Below are 25291 nucleotides of genomic sequence, written 5' to 3' on the forward strand. Positions count from 1 at the left end.
AAACAGTAAAAGTTCATCTATCAATTACGAACAATTCACGGGAAAAAGAAGATACACACCTTCAGTTCTACTTTGTTCAACGTCTTTGCTTCCTCCTCGATCTGTAATTTAAGAAAGTTAAGAATTAAATTAGCGAACGAGAAAGATCAAGGTTTTGAGTTTTTGCTTAATTCATTGATATCTATCGTAAGATGTAAGTAATAATTTTTATATCGTTTTGGTACGATACGAGCGAATGTATCAAGATAACACAGATATCTGTATACTTATACATATATCTACCTTTGTCGTAGGTTTCAAGCTGACTTTTCTGAGCGGTTCCTCTACCTGTGAAAATACAAAACGAAAAGTCATTCCAGGGGATAACTTCAAGAGATTTTGCCAGCGATAATTTGTAAAAAATCATGATTCGATGAATTGTTATATTTCTTGTTACGATGATATTCGTTCTCACAGATTGCTGAAAAGAGTATGAATATGTTACTTAGTATAATGATTCGATTTAATCGTTGCTGAAAAGATTAAAAATAAATTAATTAAATTAAATTAAATAAATTTAGTTCGTGAGATGAAAAATTGAATGTAAAGAAGTTACGCGATACACACGCCTGTGCGAATAAACCCTGTATGTGCTGTAGATACACGTGTCCGTAAGATGAAAAGTTGATGCGAAGAAAGTTATGTGATGATACACACTTGTGCGAAAAAATGCAATTTGTGCCGTGCAGTAATTAAGAGTGTCGTGTCAGTTTACGGGCAAATGTGAATTGTATTGTGGTGCGTTCTCTCAGCTCGTGTTCGTGTGAACATGTTCGCGAACAGTATTACTATAAAAACGCGATAGATTAACTTTGTGTACCTTTGGTATTTCGGGTTTACCAAGCGTGGTTTTAGGTTTCAGGGCAGGTTCTTCCTTCTAAAAAAAATGCAATCACGTGACTATTCGTGTTCGTATAAAAAAAGATAACGCGTAACAAGATTTGGTATCTAAGCAAAAGAAGAAAAAAAGAAAGTCTCGTATTCAAGCAAAAAACGATCTCATGTACCTTAGCCTCCTCGGGTTTACCAAGTGTGGCCTTAGGTTTCGCAGCAGGTTCCTCCTTCTAAAAAGAGTAAATATGTCAAGGATAGTGTTGGGAAAACTAAGAAAAATTGTGTATACAAACAAATTTCTTCTATATAGAAAACGCAGTTGCGTGACTATCCGTGTTTATATAAAGAGAGTGTAACGCGTGAAAAAATTGTGCATCTAAGCAAAAAAAAAAAATTTCTATATTCAAGTAAAAAACGATCTCGTGTACCTTAGCCTCCTCGGGTTTACCAAGTGTGGCCTTAGGTTTCACAGCAGGTTCCTCCTTCTAAAAAGAGTAAGTATGTCAAGGATAGTGCCAGGAATACTTAAAAGAAAAAAAAATCTGTCTACGCGAAAGGAATGACTTTTAACGTGGTGTTGTGTACCTTCGCCTCTTCGGGTTTACCAGCGGGTGTTTTGGGTTTCGTTTGCGTTTCGACGGGTTCCTCTTTCTAAAAGTTAATAATCTCGATAATGGAATCGTTCAAAAAAAAAAAAGATATCGCGTCTACGTCTAGGCAAAAAGTATGCGATTTGTGTACCTTAGTCTCCTCGGGTTTACCGAGAGTGACCTTTGCTTTGGGTGGCTCTGTTTTCTAAAAATCAATCGTATCGTGTGAGGTATTTGTGAGGCGAACATCGATAAATAGTGTATGTATGTCGTATAGGTTTTATGTACCTTGGGTTCTTCTACTTTGGGTGTGGGTTTGAGTTCCTCCTAAAATTAATGGACGTGAACTTAAAGTATTTGAATATGATTCAATCGATACGTATCGTGTATGATGACGTATATACGATATGTAAACTGTGTGTACGATAAAATTGCGTGTTCATTTTGTACCTTCTTTTCTTCCTTTCCAACGATTTTAGCTTTTGTGACGGCTTCCTGCTTCTAAAAAAGTATAGAAACGATCAGATTTATTCGCTGTTCGTTAGTACACTCGCGTTAATACAAGCAACGGCTAATACTCGATATTTTTGATATTTTTCAAGAGTAACGCTTTCTAATTAGGAAATACATTTATATACCTTCGTCCCGTTGGAAATACTGTCCTTTTGTATAGAATCTAACGTAGGTTCTTCGTCCTGAATAACATTCGTACGAATGAATGAAATATACAACAGATAAAGAATAAAAAATAAACAAATAGAAGAACCGTAACAAACTCGTGAGATATTGTAAACTATTGAGTTCTTTATTCCCTGTACCTTAGACCCCTCTGTTGACTTTGTCGATGACCTACGTCGTGTGAGCGGTACTTTTTTCTAAAATTGCAAACGAAGAAACAAAAATTATAAATATACGAGTCGCGATTAATCAAATTGTTGAAAAATAATAATAAAAAAATGCTGGTACCTTGCTCGCTTCGTCAAGTTTGCGAGAGGTAGATTTTGGTTTCGCTTCCTCTTTCTAAAATGATCAAAATTAATTGCAGTTTCTTCCTATTAAATTATTCGTCGTTGTGGCAATGATACGTGATATGCATGTAGGTGTGCGTGTGTATGTGTATGTGTATGCGCTAGCGTTCAAAAATATCCAGACCTTTGCTGATTTTCAACGAGATGTATTTCGGTTACAAAATTACGAATGAATCAGAGTACAATAATTTTATTCTTTTGAATCATCATAGCGTATATTTATTGAACGATAGCGTGCGTGCATGTATAATATATATGTAATGTTGTAATATTTTTAGAAATCTAAATTCTATAGAATTTACATATATATATATATATATATATATATATGTCGTATATCGTATTATGTACCTTGTCCGTCGTGACTTTTTTACGAGTTGTTTTTAATTTCGGTTTAACTTTCTCCTAAAAGAAAAAAAAAAGAAAAAAAATGTATGTTTCACTTTAGTTTTCAAGTGTTGAGAGACAGAAGAGTATCGATGCTATTCTACCTCTATATCGTCAATCGATTCGATCGAAGGCGTTTCCGATTTATCTTTCAGTGTATCGGGTTTGTCATTTGTTTCATTTAAATTTGTTTTCCAAGTGTCCTAAAACATGGTCGGTTAATACATATTAAAAAGAACAATAAAATAAAAAATATATTAAAAAACAATTTTTGTATGTTACAATTTCGTTCTGATTATTTGTGTAGTGCGTATGTACCTCGGGTACTGTGTGCTGTGTCCGTGATAAATCTATGCTAGTCTTTTCTGGCACCTAAAATATTATTCGTTTATAATTCGTTCATACCGAACAACAATTTTTCATCATCGAAATTTTAATCAAACGAATCATGTACCTTTCTCCAAATTGATTTAATTTCTGGTTCTTGTGGCCTGTCTGCCCAGATGTCCTACAAATCGTGTATTCGATCATGCGTATATATTCGGGTAAATTTTGAATAGTGTACGTCAAAAATGAGAGAGAAAGAAAAAAGAGAAAACGAAGAGGAGATGAAAGAGAAGGAAAAAGAAAAAGAAAAAAGAAAACTACCTCTATTTCATTATTTGGCTCTTGTATAGTCGGTTTAGATGTAATCTTTGGCATATCCTGTAAATGCGTATACGAAACAAAATAAAATAAAAAGTAGTGAATTAAAAATGTAGTACTGAATATTACAATCTATATGCGCTCGTGTACCTTAACTTTCTTAATGGGTTCAATTTCAAAATCACCTGGTCTATCTGGCCAAGCATCCTGAAATTTGCTTATCTATTAATATCTATACTTTCTCTATGCAATGCGATGTACAGTAAAGCCTCTCGTATTCCAACAGAATTTAGCACCAAATTTCTTTGATTAATTCTGTTACAAATACCATTGTTATACTATGAAGAATGGATACTGTGAAATTTTTGTCTTCGAGGCTCTACTGTATTGTAAAAAAAAGTAACTACCTCTGCTTCGTCATTCGATTCTTTGAATGGCACATTAATTTTAGGCTGTGACTCATCCTATAACGAAACAAAAGTTGTATCAAAAGAACAGTAATCGTACGCAAGGAAAGAATTAATAGCAAAGTTCTACCTCGGTGTTTCTAATTAATTTCCTTTCAGGTATGCTTGGTCGTGGATCGGTGGAAACCTAAAATTGTTTTCGTTTAATGTTCACGATCTTTCTCGTTTTTTCTGTCGATGCGAATGAAAACGTAAAATGTAAAAAGTTTAGTCGTATAAAGTATAGTGTTATACCTCGTGTATTGTATCTTTACTAGTACTATGGGTTCGTGGTGCAGACTCGTGTAATGACTTTGGAACATCCTAAAATTGTATTTTTATAAGTAATCACCAATTGACTGAAGGTACTGATTAAAAAAAAAAAAAATCGAATTCATCCATTCTGTACCTCGTATTTACGAACTGGTAATTCGTCGCGTTCGGTATGCTCCGGTCGTGATTTTTCCTACAAACAATTTTGCACGATAAAAGAATATAAAAAAATTCTGATAAAAAGGTATCTACCTTGACGTTAGATTCCTCAGGAATTTTATATTTAATATAATCTGGCTGTGATCGTTCCTACAAACAATTTTGCACGATAAAAAATATAAAAAAATTCTGTCACGCTTAATGCCGATAAACAAAGATATCTACCTCGATGCTTGGTTTTTCAGGGAATTCGCGTGTGACGAGTGACGAATATTTTACATTTAGCGTGTCCTATAATTGGATTTAATATTGGTATATTAATCAGTCGTTCTGTAACACGAAAATTGCAAATTTTTATGTATTCGCGTACCTCACTTTTTCTAATGGATCTTATTTCCGGCTCTCTTGGCACTGAAGCCCAAATATCCTATAAACACGATTTGTCATGAGCATGTGCGTCTTTCATTGTAATATCAAATCATTTTTTTTTTAAAGAATCGTTTACCTCGATATCATCGTCAGGCTCGGGCTCGTAATATCTAATACTATCTCTCGGTGCGATCTATAATGTCAGTATGTATATTTTAATTTCCAACAAATTCTATGTTTTACATTCTCGCGAATCTGTAGTGTGTATATTTAGTGTTTTGTGTACCTTTACGTGTTGTGTTGGTGTTAGCGTAGGTCTAAACTTCGGGGTCTCTCTATCTGCCTAAAAGTCCAAAATAATAAAAAAAAAAAATTAAAAATTGGTAAATTATATTTTTTTGCTGGAAAAGAATCGTTTCGTTTGTTTGGCAGATCGTATCGAGGATGTAGTTCAAGGACAGAAATCCTATCAAAAGCTCAACATTGAAATAGAAGTTACCCTTGCTGGATAGCGTGTCAGTGAAATAGATCTATGCCATAAGTAACACGCTGTGAGTCGGAGCTGTCGTTGACAACGACTACTCGGTTTACGTACTACGTTAAGTGAACGCGCCTCATCTTACGTTTTTTCTAAAAGTTCATGCTACTAATTACTTAAAAATTGTAATCAAATATGATACATAACGTATCGTAACGTGTTATATTTTTTTATCGAATGCAACGATTACTATTTGATATTAGGTATTATTAGCCTTCTTGAGTCATTTGCAAGAAGGTCGGACTCACACACGATACTTACTGTTTCTATTCGTGAGACGAAATTCTTTTAAGTTTACACAAAGTAACTCTTTACGAACATTAATTACGACGTTAATAAGAACTGACAAGGGAGTGATTAAAATTTTAATTCTAAACAAAAAGAAACGGAAAGAAGGGAACAAAAAGGAAAAAACGAAAACTGATCTTTTACCTTTTCTGTCGTCACCTTCTTTTCAACGATGGAAGATCGCCTGCTTTCTGACATGACCTCTGCTTCCATCTGTTTGCGCATGAAAAAAAAGGAAAAGCTAAATTAATGTAAGAACAAAAGAATTTTAGTTTGTAATAGAACATTAGTTTAGCCGTGATAAGTGGCATTTGCGAATTAGCATTACGTAGTTTGGGTTTAATTATTCTGTACTCTTGTACCTTTTGCATAGATAAGCGACGCGGTATTATGCGGCCGTCTTCGAACATCTGCGTATTAAAAGTAACAAAATAAATAAAAACGTAAGAAAGCTATTGGGTTTCTACAGTTAAGCGATTTAGCATCTGCTCATACTGTTCTGTACACTCATTAAAGGGTAAATACAAAATAATGTTTAACCTTTTCTTCTGTTGCTACCAAAGAACTTCTTCGACTTTCTGTTCGTATTTCTTCTACCTGTTAAAAAATTAGGAAAAAGGATAAATCAGTGTTAGCTTCTTTATGTCTATATAATAATATTTTATATATGAAAAATTCTACGCAAAAAGTTATACATATGTAAAAATTCTGTATGAAAAAATTATATAAATTTAATTGATAAACAATTGCTACTCACTCTACTAATAGACTGCTTACGGGATACCATTTTTTCTGCTTTAAGTTCCTGGAATAAGAAAAACCAAATAATAATAGGAATAAGTACGTAAAGATTTGAATAAGCATAGTAAATTGAAAAGACAGAACCATCCTTACCTCCTTCTTTTCTTCTGCTTTCTTCACAATCTTTTTCTGTAAACACAAATTCGTTTAATTTATTTCTCTACGTTTTGATCTAACGAGTAAATATCTTAAAATTCATGTCGAAAATATTACCTTTTCAACTTCCTTCTTTTCTTCGACTTTCTCTTCTGGTTTCTTCTATACAAAAGTAAATTGTTATCAACTCGTTTATCGATCCTTATGAATTGAATAATGTAACATTCCTACCTTTACGATAATTATACACACGTTTAACGTATATCATACACTCTCGCGAATAAGTTTACTCGTATGTCACTAAAATGTACACATGAAAATCAAATTACACAAAACACAGACATGCATGCGGAAGAATAGAAATAGAGCGAAAGAGAGAAACAGGAAAGTAGGACAAATTACAAGTTATAGCTTTTTTTTAGGAAAATTTCAAAGCCCAGCTTCTAGGATAAGGGTAAGGAAAGTTTGCTGAAAGCTTAAGCATTAGATTATATGCGAAGAAAGATGAGATATGTGTTGCATAATGATTAAATGATTTCAGATAATTTTGCTGGAATAGAAACGATCTTAAAGTAACAATAGAAATAACTTGATGCAAATAGGATCAGAAATAATAAAAGCTGAAACATATCAAGGTTTATCAGTAAAAGCTGAAAAAGTATGTGAAGCTGAAAGAAGCAGTTAATATCGTAAAAGCTGAAAAGGAATGCATTTAATTCGCAAAAAGCTGAAAATAATTTTTATCGTTAGAAGCATGCCTTTCGTCCCTTTGGATCGATTGGATCGAATCTATAAGCGTACGCATAAAAGCCGCGTGTAATAATTGTTCGCAATACTGTTCTTGCAATGCAATTGGAAAGCCGATTCGATAATTCGAGCGCATACTTTGTCCAAATGAAATATTTGACACTCATTCCTCACCTGTAGAACTTCCAGTTTCTGAAACAGACAAATAAACGATCGTGTTTAATATCTTGTCAACGAAATTGTATACAGATATTTCCCAGGCATTTTTGAGTCGCAATCCCTTTTTATTATAGCCAAATAACTTTCTGAATAATATGCTATTTTTTAGAGAAACATTTTTAATAAAGTAAATAATAATAATAAATATATTTCAGAATAATTCTAACTTCTACAACATAATTCTAATCCCCAAAGGTGGGGCGACCCACGGATTAGGAACCTGGACTGTATAACTTTTGCAATGGTTTTTACATAAACAAGTTTCTCATAACATAAACATATGTATGTAGTTAAAACAGGGGAACACAAAGCATTCATACAAATATAACCACTACAAGGAACCATAAAGGGTGGGCGCAAAAGGTAAAATGACGCTGCAGTTTGTATTTCTAGATGTGTACCGTGTAAAGTAAAAAGGTTTTGCTTCAAAAAAAAGTCACTTTACGAAAAATATGATATCCACTTTTGTGTGAAAAATGAAAAAAAAAAAATTATTCATACCTTCTTGGGTTTGTCGATACCGTTCTGTCTGTTGTCGGGTATATCCTTGAAAATAATTAAAAAAGAAACATCTTGATCAATCTTTTAAAGTTTTAACAAAAATCGTCCTTAAAGAGTATAGAAGAATATAATTATACCGGGTGGTCTAAGGTTTTCACCCGTCCGCTTTATATTCTATGAGCATAAACGAAAAACCGACGTTACATAAACGTAGATCCTTCGAAGTTTTATTTAAGATGGTAGAAAATGAATTTTACTATTTCACAAAATTTGTTTCGATTACCCTTCGATTTTGATAATCTATGTTTGAATAACGTTACTTTCCTATCTATATTCGTAGAATACATCCACAAAGTTCGAGTGGAAAAACCATGGAACACCTTGTATATCAGACACGTTAGAAAAAAGTTGATACGAAAAAATATCCAATGATTAAAAAAATAATCTGAACTGTATGTATATCTGTGTAAATATGTGTAGCGTGTATGTGTGTACCTCTACTTGTGAAATTGTTTCCGAGTCTGGTTCCTCGATAATCGGCTCCGCGGTGCTGGACTCGATTACACTCACCACTTCTTCCTCCTCCTCCTCCTCCTCCTCCTCCTCCTCCTCGTACTCTTCTTCCTCTTCTTCGTCGGGAACGGTTTTTTTGTCATCGTACCAGATCGAGCTTTTTACCTTTTGTACCGTAATATCGAGATGCAGTTCAAAAGAGCCGAATTATCGTATAGATTAAATGGAAAAGATAATTTTGTTATCGATCATCGTTTCTTTCAACTTTATCAAAAGCAACTGTTACTTCGTGTTTACGTGGGTCTGTGTTCTTAGTGTGTAGCAAGGGATAACTGCTAATTACGGGCAAATGGAGGAACGAACACGTAACAAAAGGAAAAGACAGGTTAAATGAAAAAATAGTGTAATCGTAAGAACATTCGCTACCTTCTCTTCTTTCTTTTCTTCCTTTTTCTCTTCCTTCTTTTCTACCTTCTTTTCCTCTTTCTTTTCTTCCTTCTTCTCTTCTTTCTTTTCAACCTTCTTCTCCTTCTTCTCTTCCTCTTCTTCCTCTTTCTTCTCTTCTTTTTTCTATAATACGTACAAGGAATTGCATGCAACATTCAAGGACATATATGTACATATGTTTTCAACCACCGTGAATTGAATATGCAAACGAACGCAATTTACTCATGGATGGGGAGAGAAAGTTCGAACGAAGATCTCTGTACATCTAAACAAATATTGTGCAACAAACTCGCGACATTGCACGTAACTTGAAACATTGGGCACAATTTGTAACAGGGGAAAGAAACAATATCGAGCCATCTTTGATCATTAATTTTCAGAGGTCCAACCAATGTCGAATTTCGTGTTTCTTACCTTGACGACTAGTCGCGCCGACGATTCGTCTTGACCAAATTCGTTACTAACAACTACTTTGTATGTTCCCGAGTACGAAGTGGAGGCAGACGTGATTGTCAGTTTCATGTCTGTACCATTGAAAGATATCATGATGTCCTTGGAGGATTTGACTACCGTGGAATCTCTGCAGAAGCGGAAATAGTCCAATAAGTTTAAACGACTAGGCAGAAAGCACGTACAGGTAACCGTTTAAAATAATGTATTTACCTGTACCACGTAACGGTGACTTTGCGATCCTGTTTCGAGAGGCTAGCGACAAGTTCGATCGATTTACCCTCCTCGATCGTCTAAAATACAACAAATTACTCAGATTTTTCGATTCCTTTCTAACGAAAAGAATGCGCTATCTCTGAAGAGAAGCGGCATAGTCGTCGAATTTTTTCCATAGCAGTGAAAAATGGAAGAATTTCAATTGTGAAACTCACCGCAGACTTCAAGCCGGATTTAATCTTCGGTTTCTCTCCTTCTTCCATAATCTCCGTCACTTCTACAACCTGCGACGTTGCCTCTCCCTTCTCGTTGCGAGCCACTAACTTGTACACACCCTTGTCAGAAACCGATACTTGCTCGATTTCTAACTTGACAGCGAATTCTCCCTGCGGGTGTAAATTTCATTAGCTTCGCGTCTCTGTTATTATTAAAGCGAGAGCTTATTACGTACGTCTTTCACTTGCTCGATGTGAACTTTGTGCCTCGTGTCTTCCTTCACGGCCTTCGTTTCTTTGAACCAAGTACAATCTGGCGTAAACTTGGAAAGCACGTGGCACTCTACAATGACCGTCTTCTTCTTCACGATCTTTATGACCTTTGGCTTTTCCTTGATCACGGGTATAACTAAAATCACATGGATGGAAACACGCTATCAGCCCTTTGTACTCGAGAAGCGTTTTAACGTCTACGATATTCCTGTGATTTCAATTCGATAATTAACCCTTTCGCTTCGGCAGTCCAGTCCATCGTGGATGCTGTATGTACGTTTTCCTAACTCTTAAATAACAATAATTCTTCTAAGAACCGTATATGAAATACCGTTTCACTGTCAATGGATTTAACAGATTTTTTAGCATGAAACAGTATACGATTTGGATGTTTGAAATATATTGCGTGAAACGTTTTGATGTTGTTTCAACAATGAGTAACTTTAAGAAGTGATTGATCCAATATGTCAATATATTATTATATATGAAAAAATATATTATTGACTACAGATAGCACTTGTATATGCGTCATTTGGATGCCGGATATATTGGGTGCCGGGCTCAGGAGTCGTCGCGTGATCGCCGCCTATATGCAGCACTCGAAGCGAAAGTGTTAAAGATTGAATTATGGAAAAAAATGTACGAGTTCCTGTTTCAGAAATAATCGCTTCTTTGTCGCGAAGACTTTCCGCGTTGCGTCTTTAAATTTCCCATAGATGCGTGAAAAATGGCAAATTATCGATCCACACTAGGAGATAACGAAACTAAGGTACAGATGAAAACTCACTCTCGACGTTGAGCGTCAGATTGGCGTTCAATTCGCCAAGATCGTTCTTGATATTACACTTGTACAAGCCCGAGTCTTCTGGGCCAGGATCGTTCAAAGTCAATTTGATATAATAGATATCCTCCTTCTCTTTAACGACGCTGATCGAGATCTTCGAAGACTCCTTCACCACCTTGCCGGCGTGAGTCCACACAATCTCGGGCTTTGGATTTGCCTTTACCTTGCAATCCATGATCACAAGTTTACCCTGGTTTTGCGACTGAATACGCGGTTTCTCCACAAACGTCGGACCATCGCCTTCCGGTTCTGGTTCCGCTTCGATGTTCAAGTTCAAATTGGCGTTGCTTTCGCCGTATTCGTTTTTCACGTGACATCTGTAAGTACCGCCGTCCGGTGCTGAAGGATCCTGCAACAGACATTTAGATTTATCGCCAGTTTCTACTCGGCCTGTGAATTATTAATTATTAAACCGCGCGTTGCTCAAAAAATCTTCAGCGATAGAAGGAAGCTCGTTACGTATCCGAATTTAGCATAAAAAGTACTTGGCGTTTCGTATGGAAGCTCGTACGACAAATCGTTAGTTCAAATATTACAAATAATCGGTAACGCTATGAAACGAACAATTACTAACGCAAGATTATGATAACATAACGATATAAAATTCCGATGATATTACCTTGATCTCCATGATTAATTCGTAAACGTCTTCCTCCACGGTTTTCGTCTTGATCGAAATCTTGGAAGATTCCTTGACGACGTTGGTCCCACGGAACCATGTGACTTCCGGTTTTGGATTCGCCTTGCATTTGCACTTCATCGTGATCAAGGTACCGGTTTCGTTCGGAATGATACGCGGTTTCTCGACGAACGTCGGCGCGAAACCAGGTCCTTCTTCTGCATCTTGGAAAGATCCAGGGTTAAGCACGGTCGCGAGAAGAGTCCACTTCCGACCGTTCAAACGGCAGAAGCGACTCGCTCAGCCGAATCACGATTTTGGTCGAACCGAACGACTTTTCGTTCAACGAAAATCGCGATCCAGCTAGTCAGGGAGAGTTCGATTTATTTTAGTGTTAGCGAAACTTGGATGACGTTAATTTTTCTACTATACGTTGTTCCTGCGAATTCTCGAGCTTTCGCGCGAGATTCGGCTCAGGATTCGAAGCGGGTTATGAAGCGACCAGAAAAGGACTCTGTGATTAGTTAGCGATAGCACAACATGCACTTACCTTCCCTTGGAAACAACCAGGAAACATATCGTGTCTGTACTTGTACGCGAATAGCACAGACGTATTCTTCCGATGGTCTTTTGTTTTATAAGAAAAACGTGCTAGGAAAGGTGGAAGGTCCGAGTTTCAGAGGGAACGTCTCGTTTGGCTGTCGACTCAGAACGGTCGAACCGTTTCGCAAAAACGCGGAGTAACGTACAGTCGAACTTGGGTAACTCGAGCCTTCGTAGAGTCTGCAGAAACAGTGCAGAAGTCCTGAACACTTTACCCGTTTATCTCGTAAAGTGTCTTAAGAATATCAATTTTTTTCCATTCCTTTCCTCTGTAATCCGTACGTAGAAACGCGAAAGAATCGGAATTAGCCCGAGTTAACTTGCTATAAAACCTTTCTGTAGCTTATTATAACTTGTATTAATTTCAAATAATTCGAATTTAAGTGAAATTAATTGGATGGAAGGGTTGAAAAATTCGAGCTACCGAACTTTGACTGTACTCTCTCGAAAAGTAAAAGTGAAAAGAGCAAGAGCCAACGAGAACCGCGCGGCGTTTGTTGCATCGAGAGGGACTTGCCTTGGAAGTTGAGCGAGATGTTGGCGTTACTCTCGCCAAAGTTGTTAAACGCGTTGCATCGATAATTTCCGCCGTCGGCCTTCGTCGGATTCGATATCTCGAGCGTGAGCAAATACGCGTCCTTTCCGGTTGCCTTGCGTGACATCTTCACGCGTTTGCTGTCGGCGATCGCTTTCTGGCCTTGGTACCACGTTATATCCGGTACCGGATGAGCTTCCAAGATACACTCCATAATCAAAACGTCTCCCTCTTGTCGAATAGTTGGCTTCTTTGGGAAACGCGGTGGTTTACCGTCTGGTATTCTGTGTAAATCCACACGTCAGATACTCGGCTCGATTCTCCGTTACGCGAAGATCGAATCTGCGCCACACATGTAGTTTGCGCGTTCGTTGTTCGAGTTTCACGGGTCGTCGCGTCGCTAGGAAATTTTTCAAACAAGCTTCCCTCTATCTAAAAATCTATTATTTTTATTAGAAAAAGAAGAAAAAAACAATTTGTAGCTCTTCTTGCTCATAATGCCCGGCCATCGAAATGGAACCATCGAAAATTTTCAACTTCCCTCGGTAAGTCGCGAAACGTAAGCGGATTTTACACGCGATAACAAAGTTTCTCCACTGCCAAGCTATCTTTTTCTTTACTGGATTCTTTTTATTTTTAAATTAAAAGCGCCTTTTATTTTTAACGAAGTGTCGCTGTTCAACGCGTCGTAAACCACTGCGATTGCAAGAACCGCGTTCGTCGCAAGGAACGGTGTTACTCCCGAGAACAAGAGAAACGAAAATCTCGTAGCATTCTACGAGTACGTAAATCTAGCGACGCGACGATCATCCGGCTCGAAACACGGTCGATGCATACTTTAGCTTGTCACCCCCCTCGAAGTTTAAGTTAATGGTGGCCACACCCTGGCCGTGCTTATTCTTCGCGACGGCTCTGTATTCGCCTGCGTCGCCTTTCGCCACGTTGTCGATCTTTAACCTCGCGAGATGGTACAGCTTCTGATCGAGTTCCAGCGACATGCTGTATCTTCCTCCTTCTTTCACCTCTTCGCTACCGTGATACCTAATTCGTGCCCATCAAACCATCATGTATGCTCAGTGCGTTCGAAGGGTGACGCGATTGGAAGTACGAAAGTTCGGTCGCTAATGACGTTCGACTATCGGTCTCGAAAAATGAGAGACAAAGAGAGAAGGGTAAGGGGAGCGGCATGCTGTGACAGGACTACGAGCTAGTGTCTCGATAATTATTCACAGATTTACTGGCTGTACTTCACCGAATTTAACGACTTTCGCGCACGTTATCACGATCAACGTCCCGAGCAATTTCATCGATACGCACAGCTCGTGAAAATATTTCAACAGTCATCAGGCAGCTACGTTACACGATACAACTTTTATATTCCACTTACTGCATACTTGTGCAAGTAGTTCAACGATTTTCATTAACGACGAATGCTGAAATACTCAACTCGGTTCTATCGTTGAGAAAGAGACAGTATCGCGTATCGGTGAAGTGTGACCTGAGACGTCGATCTTGACGACGTACCTGTCGAATCGTTGAAATTCGTGAAGCGTGCCACATACTATACCGGATGTTAAAAAAAAAAGTGGCCGATATTTGTAAGATACGATTGTTGCCATGGTCCCGACGTACTTCCGCGCTGTAGACGTGCACGCAATCTTACCACTTGACACTCGGTTTCGGGTCGCCGACTAATCGACATTCGAAGGTGATGGTGTTACCGTCGTCGGATTGCCTTATCACCGGTCGTTCGGTGAAGGTCGGTTTAATACCGTCGTCAGGTACGGGCGCCTCGTCGCCTATGTTCATACAAACGATCTACGTGTCGAGAGATCCCTTTACAATATCATTGCTGTCGCTTAATCCCTTCGCACCCTTATCTGGTTCAGCGACCAGGCAACCAGGCGCACGGTTCGATATTCAACCCGTACTGCTTGATCTGGTTGCGGAAGGTTTAAGCTCTTCGATTCAAGGTCAGAGCTACGTATCGATTCGAAGTTGCGCTACATCTTCTCTACTTATCGCTTTCGTTGGAAACAGACTGATTCGCCTAGCAAACCGACATCTCCTAACTTAGGTTGCTTTTCATCGTAGTCGTGTTCATTTGTTCGTGAAACACGCGTTACTTTACCCTTTCTCCTGCCACTGTTTCTCTCTTTTTTTTGTCCTGTCCTGTCCTGTCTGTACGATGGAACGACGTTCGTCTCAACGTCGTAGGAAAGTGTGACTGAACGCGGTCTAGCGTTTCCTTGCCAATGTAATTACGCTCTCTCGGTTATTTACATTCTCTTGTTACTACATAGAAAAGCTCATGTACGTTTACCACTCCATAAACTCTTTGGTAAGTGCGATAATTGGCTAAGCGAGTCGACCCTTACGTTGCGTAATTCGTTCCCTCGACTGCGATGTTCTCGAGCGGTGTCGATCTTGGAAGAGAAAAACATGGAAAAGCACGATCCCTCGATCTTCCATTTTCTTCTATCTTTTACATCGACGAAATAAATTACAACCGCGAATGGATCAAAGTCCGATCGCTCGATGAACGCGTAAACGCGACAGCGTTCGTCCGATGATCGAATATCGCAGCGTAAAGGTTCGTGAAACGTGAAATCAAAGTATATATCTACGGTTTGTACGGTTACGATTCAAGTCCCTTTTAGTAATGTCAAATTAGTCGATAATCTCTTAAAACACATCTGAGCGTACGCATGAGTATATGTACGTTATACATAAGTCTAACATCGAATGCTACTGTTTCTATCGCGCAACGAATATTACACGTGAGAAATTCACACGGCAAACGATGTTCGTGCCGATGAGAAGACAAATGTCTTCTGTATGTAAATGTGACTGTAGCAACCTAACGAAGCGTCAGCACGAGGCGATCCGCATCCCATGCACCGATTTTATCGTTCAACCGTGCAGAGACTAGCTACGCGTACTCTTTCTTCTTTCAATTTTGCCTCGAACATTTGAACCGAATCGATGATGTCTCCGGTCGTTTCGATGGTCGTAGACAACGTTGAAATACAAGGATTGCACTAGTTTTCTTATCTATCGGATGCGTGGAATGCTAATCGAAATTAATACGTGATTCAAGCAGCTTTATCGTTACGGATTAATTAGAATTCAATTTGCGATCTATGCTGTCGATCTATGCGGAACTCCCGATAATCCTTTTGCTTTTAGTCTTCTTTTAGATTAAATTGGGCTGTATATCGTCGCTCCGTCGAGCTAACAATCGATACGTGCTCATTGCTCGACCGAGATAAATCATTAAAAAATAAATACCACACGTACGGATGGAGACAGAATATGAGAAGAAAAAAAAAAGTGTAAGGTGGGTGAGAAGAAAAAATAAAGAATAAAACAGAGACAAGGTCGAAGAGAGGGGGAAATGTACAGGACAGAAATTCAGAGAACGTGTGAAACGTAGAAACAAGATAGAGGATCACCGATATACACCCCGAATTAGTAGAGACAGAGAAAAGTGAAAAGGTGGATGACGGTAAACCGATTTACATTTCTTCTTAAGCGACGGACGTAACGTTGGAATTTCCACGGATCGTCGATTCGACGAAAGAAACAAAAGGCAGATCGAAGTAACGATACCGCGTGTACCGTACAACTACGAGGAGAAACGCCAACTACGAAAAAATGTAAAACGAATTTCTTTGTATTTCTTTCGATGACGAGAACGCGACGTCGAGCTGATGTCACTACGAATCGAACAGGAGTACGAAGAAATGTAAACCGGTGCCATCGAGTGTTCGAGCACGTGGACAGCGATAAAGTGAGCTGATCTTATATTATACTTACTATCGAAGTTTAGGGAAATAGTGGCGTTGGATTCGCCGAGCTCGTTCTTCGCCGTGACCTTATATTTACCAGCATCCTCGACGGTCACGTTTTTGATTTCCAGGGTCGCGAAGTACGAGTGGCCATCTTTATCGACGGTTAGCTGAAACGTTTCGACGGTGTTTGATAAAATATTGACGTACTTGCTGTTAGAAACACATTGTTAGAGCCAAGCGATCGTTAACGATCGTCAGAGCGTAACGCTGGTCGAGCGAAACTAATAATTTCTCATACGTCGATGTTGTAGCAAAGCTAGCGATGTATGAAAGGAGCCGACGACTAACCTTGTGCCTCGGCGAATCTTTAACCAAACTTCCATCGTGAAACCACGTTACTTTTGGCGTGGGATCAGCCGTGATGCGACATTCGAAAAGTAATCGTTTACCGTCGTCTTCTTGTCTGATAGCAGGCTTCTTCGCAAAAGTTGGCGCGATTCCATCGATTTGTCTACAAGAGCGGATGAAAATTTAAAGTGGACGTAAAAGTGTTACTTTCGTTTCGTGAAATATCAGACTGCAAACGCAAGTGTAATTTCCACTCTTATCATCTTTGTTAGGTGAATAAACGTCTTGCGGTGTTAGTAAGCGCCGCCTGATTATCGGTAGAACAGGTCGGTATTTGGTCGGACGAGCCAAAATTCTCCTACCTATGCAACACGATACTTTCACGAGCAAAAATACTAATCGCTGATGTTGCATCAACGCGTTGTATGTTATACGTAAGAAGATTAGCCACGAGATACGAGCTTGCTTCTCGAAACGTTCGCGAAACAGAGAAGTCGTACACGTTCGTTAAATTTGCCATAAAGTGCAACGCGATCTGGCAGCACCGATGCCACAGCGATATCTTTTGTTTTGTTTAGACGTTGCTTGTACGAGTCGGAGGTATCGTACTATGGCGCCGTTGTTAGCCAGCAGGAACAGAGCCCCGTAATGGCTCGTTCGAGAGACGCTTCGTCTACCAGAAGCTCGGTGTAAAACGCGAGATCAACGAACCCCTTTCATTCAAGCTGCATTCGAATCGGAATTTCCTGCTGAAATATCGCGTCGTTTGCGTCCTATCGCGCGCTCTCGTGCTCGTTCTAGCGCGTAAAACGGCCAAAGTATAATAAGCATGCTCGGTAGTTCGCTACTATGACGTGGTGGAGCGGAGCTCGAATCAATTTGCCGTTACTGCCGCGGCATTTGACGAAAATAAAAAGAATAACGAAGCGAAGCGATCGTTCCAAAGTGTAAAACCAATAAGATGGCGCGATAGGAAAGAACGGTAGCAGAAGGGAGGAACGTCGAAACTAACTTTAGCAAAGAAGTAGGCTGCAGCTGTTTCCTGCGGCTTCCACGCTACGGTCAATTAGCTGATTCGCCTCGCGGATCGTGATTCGTTCTCGTTCCAAATCGGAGGGAAAAATTTCGCGGCGGGACGACTCGGGAAAACGTAGATTTTCGAATCGGAGAAGGATTTAGAAAGGTACGGGCGTCAAAGGCTCGCGTTACTTTTAGAAATTCACGGGAATCACGTCTGTTGAACGGATCCGAAAATATAACATCTCGCCAAGCGCCTCGTCACGTTCCCGAAGAAGCAACTTTCGACCCAATTTCTACCTGCCTTAGAACGTTCGCCGAGCGAAAAATAATCGTGCAAAAATATTTGCCCGAGCGATGTCACTGAGATGCAACGCGTCACTGCGTGTGCACTCGTTCAACACGCTTACGGATAAATATCGACGCGTACAAACGTACAAACGATCGTCGTACAAACGGAGCGTAGAACGTGGAAAGACACGTTTCGATCGACCGCCTCCTCGTTCCTCGACTTCGACTACTTGTCGATCTCTCGGAACCGAATCATCGTATCGGCGAGGAAGCATCGGTTGAAACAATTCGACGTGGCAAGGGTCGTAAATATTTCGAAGCTGCCACGAGCGCGTACATAGATACTTTTTAATAAAAAAAAAAAAAAAGATGTTCAGGCAACGCATCGAAGATAGACAGACGGTCCGCGAACAAATGTCGTCGGTTAAAAGACCGAGAATGAAAATAGAGGAGAGGTTCTCGATTCTATTTCCACGTCGACCAGTCAGACTCGTATGCGTGGGCAGAAGAAGAAAACTGAGCGATCAGCCAGCTAGAACAGCCGTAGCTGTCGGTTTCTCTTATCGGACGAGCGCGTGAGCGCACGTGAACGCGTCCAGAAATAGCGAGCATTCCGCGACGATTATTATTAGTTAGCCGCATTTGATGTGCACCTAAACATTGTCGACGAAACCGCTCGTTTGGTTGCGGTTGCTTCCTATCTTGCCCGATATCTTTTATCCCGTCTTTGGTTAGTTGCTTTTATCTGATACAAGCCACGATTCCGACAAACGGTGGGTTATAATCTTAAATGTAGGTTATAATCACTCGCAAGCATTCGCTGGTACTCGTTGAAAGCAAGCAGATCACTCACCCCTCTCTGCTGAGATCTTCCGCCGCTAAAACCATAAAAAAGAAACAGAAAGCGAGGTAAGCGAAGCGTATGGTACGTGAAACGCATAGGAAAGAGAAACACAAGAAGCGTTAGAACAGCGAAATAAAAATGAAAAAGGAAGAGAAAAAAATAAAAGACAGAGCCTGGAGAAGCGACAAACGTTCATCATTTCGAAACGCAATCGATCGTCGAACTTACTTCTCTCTAGGCTCGTCGACAGCTGGAAAATAACGAAACTTTATTTCGAATCTTTCGAATTGTATGGAAACGAAGAGAGGAAGCGTTAGGTACACGTGAAACGTAATAAAAGGAGAACGGTATTTCGGTTATAAGGACACGGACAGTCCGAGACCGAAAACGAAGGGGTCAAGAACGTATCTATTAAAAGAACAATCTTTCGAGTAGCGAACGTCGAAGTAGCGTGTAACGCGTTGCGCAACGTGACGCAATTTACGATAGGGAGGAAAAGAAAAAAAAAAAAAAGTAGCAACGAGAGGCAGGTACTCACGGCTGAAATTCAGGTTGATCGAAGCCGCGACCTCGCCCATCTTGTTCTTGGCCTTGACCTTGTACAGGCCAGCGTCGGTCTCGATAACGTCGTCGAGCTCCAGAACGACCAGGAACTTGTTCGTCCCGATGCTCTGCATCCTGAAATTGGTCCTCGCATCTGCGCTGAGTTCTGTCTCGCCTCGATACCACGATATCTCGGGTTTAGGCGCGCTGATCAGTTGACACTCGAAGATCAGCCGGTTCCCATCGTCCTCCTGCCTTAGTTGCGGCTTCTGGGTGAAGCTCGGCGCGAAATCGTCGGCGACCCCCATGGTGTTGGGTCGCCTTCGCCCCTCCTCCCTTTACCGCGAATTTCTCGGGTGGCGCGCCACCCTCTCGCCTTAGAAATCGAGGACTCGCTCGGTTCTTTGCTTCTTTTCGTTGCTTGCCGACAAATCTCGTCTATCCGCTTCGAGTCGGTTTAAACGGCGCCGACCCGCGGCACCATCCAACCGTTAGCCTCCTTCCCTCGCTGATGACGATCCTCGTCAAATCTGTCGATCCGAAAGATCGTCTCGATCAGAATTTAGCGATAAATGATTTTCGTATCGGGCATCGTGGAAAGACGCTTTGATTGGAAAAACTGTTGCTTAACGAAATAAGGAAATTCGGTGTTGAAAGGGTCGATAGTCGTTGCTAAATAGACGTTTCGTAGAGCAAAGATTAGAGCGACCATTAAGTCGAGCGATAGATTAACTTGGACGGCTCGAGATACAAGAACAGCTTTTGATCTCACAGTCACGGGTAATGCGAGCCAAATTATTATATTTCGCGCGTTACATCCAAATTCAAGAAAAGATATATCGCTACTGAGGAATTCAAAATAGATTTTATGTAATTCGAAAAATGTCGTACCACCGCCGATATCGTCCGTCGTTTGTGACTTCCGTTTGGAATTTACGCGTTTCTTCCAACTTGTACATTCTCGGACATTTTCGTGCCCTACTTTGCAGATTTTCAGGCCTTCGGAAATATTCAAAGCGTAGCATAAGTGCCGGCGGTGGAATTCCGGCGAACGATAAAACCGGACACCAATGGGAAACAACGTTCGAAGCAATCGGTATTTTCGTGGAATCCGCGACTCCAAACGCGGGTTTTCAGGATTTTCCAACACGTCCAAGGCCGAACAATGACGCAACACCTCTATTATTAATGCGACTCTTGGCTCGAAAATAGGCGAACCAGTTATCTCGGTAATCGGTTATTATGTTTGGCATCTAATAGCGAAAATGCACGCGTTTGATTTACGACGCGTCTGGCGAATCAAAAAATCTTATCTAAACGCCTTCCGAAAAATCTCCATCTCGTGCCATAGAAAATTTCCTCCACGACGACGATAGCGAAAAAAGAATTTACTTCGTATTTAATCGACGCGGATGTAACGTTCCGACGTAGCGAATATAACTCCAAAGTACAAAGTAATTTCGTCACGATACGAAGCGTTTACGGTGGCTGCGACAAGTATTGGCACGTCGTTGTATTTATCGTAGCTTCTCGTTAATTAGGTGCGAATAGACGAAACCTCGTGAGGTTTGGTACGCGGAGAAGGCTTCGTTTCCAGGACAAAGATACGCGTCAATACTTTGTTTCTTAACACCGTTGTAAGTAGAAGAGATGGGACGCGACAAGTAGCGTAAAAATCCGAGGAAAGAAATGCAAATCGGAACGAATGCACCAAATGTTACAACGTCACGGTAAGACTTGGCAACGAGCCTCGAGACATTCCTGAGATTGCTCGGCTTCGTAACGCTCGTTCTCATTCTGCTCCTTTCCTCCGCTTCGTTTTCATCTTCGCTAACACCGTACTACCGTTTGGCCGTTTAATTCGATGAAACGTAACTTGGCACGTTAGTTTCTTCAAGATCATCTTGGATTAAAATCAAATTGAATCGAAAGAGTGGAAGATACGAGCAGGTATCTCTACCTGTAACGTTCTGTTTGCACGCGGTACTCGAGAAAGAAGGGAAAAGGAAAGGAGAGATAAAAACAGGGAGGAAAAATAAAAAGAAAGCAAGCGGTTGAAAAAGATTTGCCCAGCGTTCGATTGATAAAGAAAGACGATCTGGGTTAACGGCCCCGATTTTCCTTCTACGAAATTGAGATCCGAGCCCGACCTTTCCAAACGGCAAGTTCCTTGCTCTTTGTTCGAGATACACTTTTGACAGGAGAGTTCTACGCGTGCCAAGTGAAGAAGGGAATGACCGAAGATCGAAAGGGACGTTCGAACACGGACGTCGTGCGTACAGCGATTTCTAAGGTTTTCTCAGCAACTCGGACGAAACTGCTCGTTTCGAATATTCCACGAGTCTGTGCATAGAAAACTGTCCGTATTTTTCGACCGAACGGTTCGTGATAATCGATCAACCAAGTTAACGATCGCGCGTCGATTCGACAGGACGTTTGGCAGTCGCTTAGATCGAAGGTCGTGGTTGGCCGTTTCAAAAATAGGTACACGGATTTTTATGAATGGAAGAGAACGAACGAACCTTGATCGGTATTCGACGTTATTTTCGAGACAATCGCGTTCGATCGACGCGTAAAGATGTTGGGCAAACTCTTTTACGAGACAAGCTGCGAGATTTTGGTTGCGGAGGAGCGCGACGATCGATGGACGAACAGGTGTTTAGCGAGTAACGCGATGTCTCAATAGTTTCGTTCGCTGAGACTTGGCATAATTTTATTGTCTCCTCGCGATGTAATATATTCGATGACAGACTGGCCTAATAACAAGTGGCACAATGTAGAGCCGGTTATAAAAAGCATGGAATGAATGAAACATCGTTTAGCAATGGCGAGACAGAAATATCGAACGATGTCGCGGCGTTAGCCGAGAGGAAAAATTAGCCGATGTAATTTTTCTTTCTAATGTCTGCGGTGTTAACGGTGCTACGCGCCACAGAAAAATATCTCCATTCGCCGCGTTATTCCAGAGAAAAAAATACTTCTTTCACGTAATTTTCGTTTGCGTTTCCAAATACCCGAGGCAAGGTGTCGTACAAGTGGGAAAAAAGCGTTAAATTTATATTCGTAGAAATATCTGACACGGTATATCCTTAAAAAAAAAAACTCTATCGTAGTCTCAGTTCGCTTTTGAAAGTAGCCGCGAAACTATGCTTAAAATATTATTAGATTCCGATCGATATCTAAAATGAAGAGGATCGGAAAGCGAGGGAGTAGGAAAATTCATCACGAGGAAATGATTCACGTTTCGAATTACAAGCACGGAAAGAGTATTAGATCATCGTGGGGCTAATACCACGGTAAGCTCGGCAAGTGCACTAAATTCGACCTAGAAGTTAAAATTATTGGTCGAGGCATGCGTTTCGTCGCTCTCTTCTTCCGTCTACGCTACTATTTTCCCTGCATCGCTCTTGTCGCAACGTCTATTTCCGTGGACTGAGTCAAATCTATAGCAAGAGAAATCGTACATCGTGGAAATGTTGCTGGTCGCGAAATTCTTTTCTCGCTCTCGCGTACGTAGAAACACGAGGCACGAAGATTTAGGAGGATACAGAGAGTATTTATAGCGCTAATCTTATGGAACGAGCATGTCGGAAGGCGCTACGGTATAATTTTTAAGTTGCCCGTGAAAGATACGACGAGACCGAAAGAGTAAACGATATATCGATATTCGACTATGACCAGCGAAGACCAAAACAATGAATTAGTCATCCGTGCTAATTTCAACCAGGCCTGACCATCAACAGGTGTAATTTTCAGGTTGGCTGACCATGAAGTTTATAAATATCGTGGAATTATGAAGCGCGTCGAGCATACGCGATCGACCATGAATTTTTGACAAATCGACAAACGTCCCCATTCGTATTTCCAACATACTTTTAAACCGATCTCTTCTTCACATTCTTCGGTTACTTTACCAGATTTTCTCATCGATCGCGTACTTTGTGTGTTTATATTCGCGCATATACATACATACATATTATATTACTTGTATGTTTATATTCGCGTGTGTGCAAATATTCTACTTGTTTCTTTTTATCATTCGTCTATTGGTTTTCGCTATTATCGTCGATGGTACTAACGTTCTTCCACCGAGATAAAAAAGAGAAGATTTTGAAAGAGGAAGGAAAGAGACGAGAGAAAGCCAAAGTGGCGGATAGATTGCGAACGACGATTAAACGAATTTGGAGAAGGTGCGAGAGAGGAAAAGCCGACAAAGTGAGAAAAATATAGTTGGATAGATGGTTGGAACGTCGAACGAGACGACGAACCGTTCCTGCTCGCGTTACGCCCTTCTAAAAATAAGTAGACTTCGAGCCTAGATACCTAGATAGTAGTCTACGAATAGTTTTCGGTGGTCGGACGCGAACAGACTCGTGGCAATTAGTCACCAAGCCGCTAGACCACCGTTTCGACCACGAACCATCGAAATCTCTTTCGATGCATCGTTATTCGCAACGGTCCGTTTCTGGGCCCACGGCGCCTCGTCCTCTTCTTCTCGGAGCGACACGCGTGTCAAGGTCGTCGTACCGATCGTCATCGATTCCAAGATTGTATCTCTCGCGAGCGGAATTTTCCGCCGTTCGAATCTATCGCCGTTTAAGATCGTCGTATAATCGATACCACTCGCGCATTACGTTTCTCGGATTTCCACGGAAATCTTCGAATCTCGGTTACGGTTGCAACAATCGAGCAAGATTGCACGTAACGCGCACAAGAATCGAAGAAACGTCCAGCTGAAAGAATAGCTTACGCACCGGCGTCCTGATCCAACGATCTCCAAGGGAATACGAACGAGTACAGCACTTGGTGGTGCGGTCGCCAACGAAACGTAACACTTTGAAGCACTGAAGCACCAAAAGCACCCACGATTCACCATAGACGAAGGTGGAACAGGCTATACGTTGGAAGGAAATTAGGGAAGACGATAAATGAAGAACGAAAAGGGGATGTTTAACGCGATGGCGAAGGAGGAAAGGGCGCACTGTGTACTTCGTCCATTTTCGCACATTCGTATGCTCGCTCGTATACCCTCTCACGATCAAGGATCCAGTCTGTGAAACGGGAAAACTTACTTGAAGCGAGCGGTGAAATATCCAAATAGTTAGACGAGTAAATACGGTCCGTCGATGGCCGTGCCGGCGTTAGAAATCCTCGATTGCAGGCACCTTGGGGGGATTTAACGTGGATCTGTGGCTCGAGTGGGTCGAGCTCGCGGCTCGTCGATCGCGCACTTTGATTCTCGAAAGTCGAAGTGAAATTACGCGTACGAACGTAGAAAAAAAAGAGAGAGAGAGAGAGAGAGAGAAAGAAACGAGTGGGGAAAAAAAGAGAGAAATTTCTTTGATATTCGATCGTCTTTGTCGTGGTCGTCGTCACTGTGTGGTCGTCGCTCCGTTTATAACGTATCCTGTTCGTTTGGCCCTGTCTCTTGTCTCTTCTTTGATACGGAGCGTCTGTCTTGGCCGTCCCAGTCACCGGGGCCCCGCGCGCCAACTAACCACACGAAATATCGCCGTGACACCTCGACGTCGGGTCCAGCGTCTCTGCGTCGGCGCAACTTCCACGATAACCGTTCCTGCCCGATCTCCCCACCCTAAGAACGCCTACGCCGTCGAATTTCGAGGCTCGCTCCTGACACTGAGGCCAGCCGAGTCCTGCGCGATCGCCGACTACCTGACACGCAGGATCCGCATCACCCACAAGGTACACACCCCTTTCGCCAACCTCCGCCCAGTTACCTCTACCAACATCCAGCCGTCCCTCTACCATATCCATGCTT

At 41.0% G+C, this 25291-nt stretch overlaps 1 protein-coding gene across 33 annotated transcripts in view; it reads right to left on the reverse strand.

Moving 5' to 3' along the window:
* Positions 1–25014, reverse strand: part of LOC117208339 (twitchin) — a 77346-nt gene extending 52332 nt beyond the window's left edge. For 7 of the 33 annotated variants that reach the window (XM_033449452.1, XM_033449443.1, XM_033449450.1 and 4 more), the window contains exons 1-32: positions 6491–6575; positions 6354–6401; positions 6137–6193; positions 5959–6006; positions 5741–5809; positions 5057–5113; positions 4907–4963; positions 4772–4828; positions 4627–4692; positions 4495–4551; positions 4379–4435; positions 4225–4293; positions 4061–4117; positions 3931–3987; positions 3674–3730; positions 3527–3583; positions 3333–3386; positions 3197–3250; positions 2983–3081; positions 2843–2896; positions 2430–2483; positions 2282–2338; positions 2102–2158; positions 1914–1964; positions 1752–1790; positions 1615–1668; positions 1459–1524; positions 1302–1358; positions 1047–1103; positions 860–916; positions 283–327; positions 60–101 (exon numbers count right to left, since the gene is read on the reverse strand). In XM_033449452.1, coding sequence (XP_033305343.1) covers positions 60–101; positions 283–327; positions 860–916; positions 1047–1103; positions 1302–1358; positions 1459–1524; positions 1615–1668; positions 1752–1790; positions 1914–1964; positions 2102–2158; positions 2282–2338; positions 2430–2483; positions 2843–2896; positions 2983–3081; positions 3197–3250; positions 3333–3386; positions 3527–3583; positions 3674–3730; positions 3931–3987; positions 4061–4117; positions 4225–4293; positions 4379–4435; positions 4495–4551; positions 4627–4692; positions 4772–4828; positions 4907–4963; positions 5057–5113; positions 5741–5809; positions 5959–6006; positions 6137–6193; positions 6354–6383 — 1749 coding nt within the window. In that variant the 5' untranslated portion in view covers positions 6384–6401; positions 6491–6575. Of the gene's footprint in view, positions 1–59; positions 102–282; positions 328–859; positions 917–1046; positions 1104–1301; positions 1359–1458; positions 1525–1614; positions 1669–1751; positions 1791–1913; positions 1965–2101; positions 2159–2281; positions 2339–2429; positions 2484–2842; positions 2897–2982; positions 3082–3196; positions 3251–3332; positions 3387–3526; positions 3584–3673; positions 3731–3930; positions 3988–4060; positions 4118–4224; positions 4294–4378; positions 4436–4494; positions 4552–4626; positions 4693–4771; positions 4829–4906; positions 4964–5056; positions 5114–5740; positions 5810–5958; positions 6007–6136; positions 6194–6353; positions 6402–6490; positions 6576–6610; positions 6656–7414; positions 7433–8899; positions 9044–9334; positions 9501–9583; positions 9664–9801; positions 9973–10037; positions 10211–10861; positions 11268–11537; positions 11756–12657; positions 12960–13512; positions 13717–14338; positions 14475–16494; positions 16637–16817; positions 16981–19197; positions 19220–19507; positions 20043–24584 lie in introns of those variants that run through there. The other 26 variants (XM_033449447.1, XM_033449449.1, XM_033449448.1 and 23 more) reach the window with 26 other exon arrangements.
* Between the last annotated feature and the right edge of the window lie 277 nt (positions 25015–25291).

The sequence above is a fragment of the Bombus bifarius genome, unplaced genomic scaffold, assembly GCF_011952205.1.
Source record: "Bombus bifarius isolate JDL3187 unplaced genomic scaffold, Bbif_JDL3187 scf7180000008062, whole genome shotgun sequence".
NCBI classification, from domain to species: Eukaryota; Metazoa; Arthropoda; class Insecta; order Hymenoptera; family Apidae; genus Bombus; species Bombus bifarius.